The sequence below is a fragment of the Cornus florida genome, unplaced genomic scaffold (genome assembly GCF_030987335.1).
Source record: "Cornus florida cultivar Cherokee Brave unplaced genomic scaffold, ASM3098733v1 CherokeeBrave_3.0.0_Hap2_Chr04, whole genome shotgun sequence".
Classification (NCBI taxonomy): domain Eukaryota; kingdom Viridiplantae; phylum Streptophyta; class Magnoliopsida; order Cornales; family Cornaceae; genus Cornus; species Cornus florida.
In genome coordinates this window covers 70387633-70393167 of record NW_026775574.1, presented here as the reverse complement: position 1 = coordinate 70393167, position 5535 = coordinate 70387633, and the positions used below count along the sequence as shown (strand labels likewise).

The 5535-nt window shown below is 40.7% G+C and overlaps 1 protein-coding gene across 1 annotated transcript; it reads right to left on the bottom strand.

The window, feature by feature from the left end:
- Window positions 1-1731: 1731 nt before the first annotated feature.
- Window positions 1732-4412, bottom strand: LOC132305086 (uncharacterized). Its single transcript, XM_059802769.1, has 3 exons — window positions 4116-4412; window positions 2313-3992; window positions 1732-2226 (listed from the first exon to the last, which is right to left on the bottom strand). The coding sequence occupies exons 1-3, from the start codon at window positions 4410-4412 to the stop codon at window positions 1732-1734; spliced, it is 2472 nt and encodes an 823-aa protein (XP_059658752.1).
- Between the last annotated feature and the right edge of the window lie 1123 nt (window positions 4413-5535).

The window sequence follows — 5535 nt, the reverse complement described above, 5'->3', positions numbered from 1 at the left end:
AAAACCACCACAATGGCTAGTAAAATTGAGGGTGTAGCCGAAAGTGGTGATGTAAGTATTGAAAGTCTTTCCTCAAGTGATGATGAAGAGGAGGAAGAAGAAGTGGAAGAGGAAGAGGAGGATGTTTTATACAAGGCAAAGGGAAAAGGAAAAACCTCTCAGGTATTTCAATGTGGCCGAACTTAACTGTTTCATATTCTGGACCTTATTTATACTTCCTCTTGTAGGGACTGGCCATTGTCAAAAAGGAATTTCAGCCCCAACTATCCTCTTCTGATGAAGATTCTTCTGATGGTGAAGTTGGCATTTCCAAAGGGCGAACCACTACTCAGCATTCCAGTAAAGCCCTAAAAATGCGTAGCCTTTCTGGAAAAGTTATTGGAAAGGCTAAAAGGAAAATCATGCCTGAACTGAAAAAAACAGAAGAGTTTAAACAAACCGGAGACTCCCCAAATCACAAGAAACCAATGTCATCCAAAGAGCTTGTTTGGTAAGTCTCAATCCCTATCCTTCTCCATCTCATTACTTTACACTTTAAAATGTTTATAACTTTAATTTGACCAAATAAGGCTCTACTATGGGACATAATTTCATGAATATCCACCAGGATCAACAAGTTGCACAAGGAGGGGATTTGGCCCTTCAAGCTTCAATTATGGAGAGTTTGACCATCAAGAATGAGAAAAGTCTGCCCATTCCAACTTCCACTATTGGAATATCCATTCCTTCCAGAACTGGTGGAACTTCTACTGGTCATACTCCTTCCATCCCAGAGGCAAGTCTTCATTCCTTTATACTTCGCCTCCTTTCTTTCTTTCTATCTAATAGAAACTTGTTTCCATTTCAGGCAACTCCTTCCTTATCTACCTCAACCTCCTTTATGATGCAGAGGAGAGCCCTTCTAGCCTTAGCTAATCTTTACAAAGTGATCAAGGCCACCAAATCTTCCAGTACTTCTACTTCAAGTGCAAGTGTCCTCACACTTCCAGGACCTTCAGATGATGCTATTATGGTGGCAAAAAAAAGTTGTTGTCTTATCTTGCCCACGATATGGAGGGTGTAGTCTCTTTCCACTTAAGTCTAGCTAGTACTATTGTGACCCTCAAAAAACATTCTGAATTTCCTGAGTCCATCCATGCTTCTTTGACCAAGCTGCAACACCAACTCCAATTCTTTGTTGCCCATGTGAGCTCCAGTACTTCTATAGTTTCTGAGTATGAAAAGGAAGCCAAGCTCAGAGATAAAGCTCTTGAGGATTTTCAACTCTCCTTAGAATCCTACCCAGAAATCAAGGATCGGGCTGAAAAGCTTATGATCAAGAAAGAAGAACTGAATGAAGAACACAATGGAAATGCATGTATATACAAGCAAGATGAACAATTTCCAGTATGATCAAAACCTGGAACACGTAGCGTAGCCAGTTCTTCAATGAAGTCTTCCATACTTAGGAAATCAGCTGATCTTGGAAATTCAGCTAAGTCTGCTTCATAACTTTAGTCAATATACTTTTCCAAGTACTTAGCTTTTCCTTCTTAGAATGGCCGAATGGCCATTACGCTTCCTTTCCAACTTCCGGTTTACTTGGAAAGGAAGATACCAGCCATTCTACATGGCCGGTTGAATGATTGTGGATTTCCAGTTTTCATAGATGGAAGGGTGGTACTTTTTCAAGTACACATCATTCACAGGATGCCTGTGAGACCCTCCATCTATATCCATCAATCTATAAGCTCATTTTCCAAGGACTCGTTCTACCAAGTAAGGACCTTCCCAATTATGAGTCCATTTTCTATACTCTAAACTTTTAACTCCAGGTGGAAATTTGACCTGCCATACCAAGTCTCCTTCTACAAATGTCTTCGCCTTAACCTTCTTATTATATGCCCGCATGACTTTCTTCTTTTGAGCAATAATATGATCTAGAGCATTGAGACGAACTTCATCAAGGTTTTCTAATTCTGCTAACATAGCATGGTTGTAATCTGCTGGAGTTAGCCTATTTTGGAAAGCCACCCTTGCAGACCTGATAGTCATCTCCATTGGAAGGACAACATCATGTCCATATGTAAACACATATGGTGTGACGCCTGTACTTGACCTTTTTAAATTTTTGTAGGCCCAAAGAGCTTCAGAAAGCAAGTGATGCCACTCCCTTGGATGATCCTCAATCATCTTTTCAAGGATGTTGAGAATTACTTTGTTGGAAGCTTCTGCCTGTCCATTTGCCTAGGCAAAATATGGAGTGGAACTGATCACTTGTACACCACACTCAGCACAATAATCCAAGACCTTGCTTCCAATAAAGGAAAGACCTCTGTCAGTGGTGATAGTCTCTGGAATTCCAAACCTATGTATAATGTGCTTCTTGATAAATCAATCACCGTTGACTGCTCACAAGTCTTTAGTGGAATGGCTTCCACCCACTTTGTGAAATAATCTATTGCCACCACTATGTGAGTATGGCCATCTGAAGATGGAGGCCTTAGCTTTCCAATAAAGTCCATAGCCCATCCTCTAAATGACCATATTTTTACTAGTGGCTGCATATTAATAGCTGGAACTCTTTGGATCGGGCCATGTTCTTGACATGCAGTACAAGTTTTGGCAAACTCTATGCAATCTTTCAATATGCCTTTCCAATAATAACCATACCTTCTAAGGAGCCACCTCATCTTGATTACAGCTTGATGTGCTCCGCATATTCCAAGGTGTGTTTCCGTTATTACCCTCATGGATTCATCTTTTCCGAGGCATCTTAACAAAAGTCCATCTTCTTTACTGTTCTTGTAAAGGTCCCCATCAATCAGAATGTAATATGGCACCAAAAGCTGAATTCTCTTATCCATCTTGGAGCTAGGCTCTTGCAAGAATTGGATAATTGGTGTTCTCCAATCATCCAAATCTAATCCATCAATATCAATATTGAAAACCTCCCATAGCTTATTGGCAGGTTTGACTCTTTCTGGCTCTTCAGATTGGAAATGACTTGCCATCTCATACCGTAACTCTACCGAAGGAAGACTTCTTCTTTTAACTGTGATCACAGCTTCTTCCACACCCGGTGGGACTTTCACTAGAGAGGCTAATTGTGCTAGATCATCAGCCTCCGTATTTAAATGTCTAGGCCAATATTTGAGTTGGAAATCATCAAACTGGCAAAGTAACTCTAAGGCCAAAGAGTGGAAAGGCCTCAGACGCCAGTTAAGACATCCATATTCTTCCGATAGTTGGCTAAGTATCAAGTTAGAATCTCTAATAATTTGAACCTTCTCCACCTTTAGCTCTAGTACAATCTCCAGCCTAATAATTAGTGCCTCGTACTCAGCTTGGTTGTTTGTACACTTGAAATCCAAGAAGAAAGAAAATTTGGTTTTTTTTCCTTTCGGAGAAATGATGACTATTCCAGCTCCACCTCCATCATGAGTGCTTGATCCATCAAACATGAGAGTCCAAAGTATATAGTCAAGGTAGAGATTATCCACCTTATTTAATATTTCTGAATCTATCTTAGTAGATGGATGATCTGCTAGGAATTCTGCTACCGCCCTTCCTTTGACTGCCTTTTGTGGAATATACTTGAAGGAAAACTCCATTAATGCCAATGACCACTTTCCAATACGTCCAGTGATCAATGGCCTGGAAAACATATACTTAATCAAATCTATTTGAGAGATTATATACACGGCCACTGGCAACATATAGGTTCTCAATTTCATAGCCGCATAATATAAAGAAAGACACAACTTTTCAATGGAAGTATACCTACATTCCACTAGAGTGAGCACCCTACTTAGATAATAGATGGCTTGCTCTTTCCCCCATTCATTATTCTGAGCTAATAGAGTTCCAATGGACTCGTCGGCGGCCGATAAGTATAATCTTAAAGGCCGCTTCTTGATAGGAGGCATCAGCACTGGAGGGTTGGCCATGTAGCTTTTCAAACCTTCAAAGGCTTGCTGGTGCTGTTCTATCCACTTGAATTCCTCAGCAGCCTTCAATTTCAGCAAAGGGCAGAAAGCATGGGTCTTTCCAGCATGGTTGGCAATGAACCTCCTTAAATATCCAACCTGGCCGAGGAATCGCTACAACTCTTTCTTAGTGGCCAGTGGATTTACTTCAATAATTGCCTTTGCTTTATTTTGATCTATCTCAATACCCCTTTGGTGGACCAGGAAACCTGGGAAATTTCCAGCTAAAACCCCAAAAACACACTTCAAATGATTCATCTTCAACTTGTGTTGCCTCATCATTTCAAAAGCCATCTTCAAATTGTGGAGATGTTGATCTTTAGCCGAGGACTTGATGACCACATCATCAATGTAGACTTCCAAGAAATGGCCAATCATGTCATGGAATATGGCATTCATGGCTCTTTGATATGTTGCTCCGGCATTCTTCAACCCAAATGGCATGACAACCCATTCAAAGGTTCCAATGGAACCTGGACATCTGAAGGCTGTCTTGGCAATATCTTCCTCTGCAATGTAAATCTAGTTGTACCCGGAATGTCCATCCATGAATGAAAGAATTTCATTCTTGGCAGCAGAATCTACTAACTGGTCAACAACAGGCATGGGATACTCATCTTTTGGAGTTGCAAGATTGATATTCCAGAAATCCACACATACCCTTAGCTTGTCATTTTTCTTAATAAATGGAACTATATTGGAAATCCAGTCAACATACCTGGCGGTTCTTATAAAACCAGTCTTGTGTAGCCTTTCTATCTCTTCTTTGACCTTTAGAACAACTTCCTGGGACATCCTCTTTGGAGGCTGCTTGAAAGGCTTGAAACCTTCCTTAATTGGCAACTTATGCTCTACCAGCTCTCTGGAAAGTCCTGGCATTTCCCCATATGTCCATGCAAAACAATCTTTGTATTCTTCAAGAAAGGAAATCAATTCATCTCTAAAGATTGGGTGCAAAAGCTTACTAATGTAGGTAGCCCGAGGGTCCTGTTCTGTTCCAAGATTAACTTCCAAAAATGGATCTTGTACTTCGGCCTTGAGATCGTCTAACTTCGTTGGCGCTGCCTTCAAGTCTGTCAGCTGGATAGCATCCAACTTATCTTCAGTATCTTCCATAATCTCTAAAACATTGGTTGAAAATGAAGTACCAGCAATAGCAGCCCTTTCTAACTGTAGTTCGGCTAGATATGCTTTCAACCTGGCAAGGCAGCAGTTAACCGCCTGGCCAAGTATTCTATTTTCTCTAGGTTTCTCTTCCATAAAAACTTTTGTTTGAAATGTATTGCTGAACATCGGCCTTGGGTAGAATTGTTGGCCTTAGTGTTTCTTGGAAAAGCTCCCTTACATCTTCTTCCGTAAGAGTCCTTCTCATGGTGGCCTTCCTTGGATGGCCCTTGCTATCCTTTCCAATAAATCTGATTGGAACAAATTCTTCACTATATAACTCAGCATCTGCATGATAAACCCTTGCCATAAATGGCCAGCTATCAACTTCCACCACTTTTACCTCATCTCTATCCCAAAATATTAACATTTGATGGAGCGAAGATGGAATGCAAAAATTTGG

Coding starts and splice junctions, on each gene's coding strand:
- LOC132305086 (XM_059802769.1), bottom strand. CDS start 4,412: ATGCCATTTGGGTTGAAGAATGCCGGAGCAACATATCAAAGAGCCATG. Junction 3,993..4,115: donor AAGCAAAGGCAATTATTGAA/GTAAATCCACTG, acceptor CTGAAATTGAAG/GCTGCTGAGGAATTCAAGTG. Junction 2,227..2,312: donor GACTATCACCACTGACAGAG/GTCTTTCCTTTA, acceptor TATTTTGCCTAG/GCAAATGGACAGGCAGAAGC.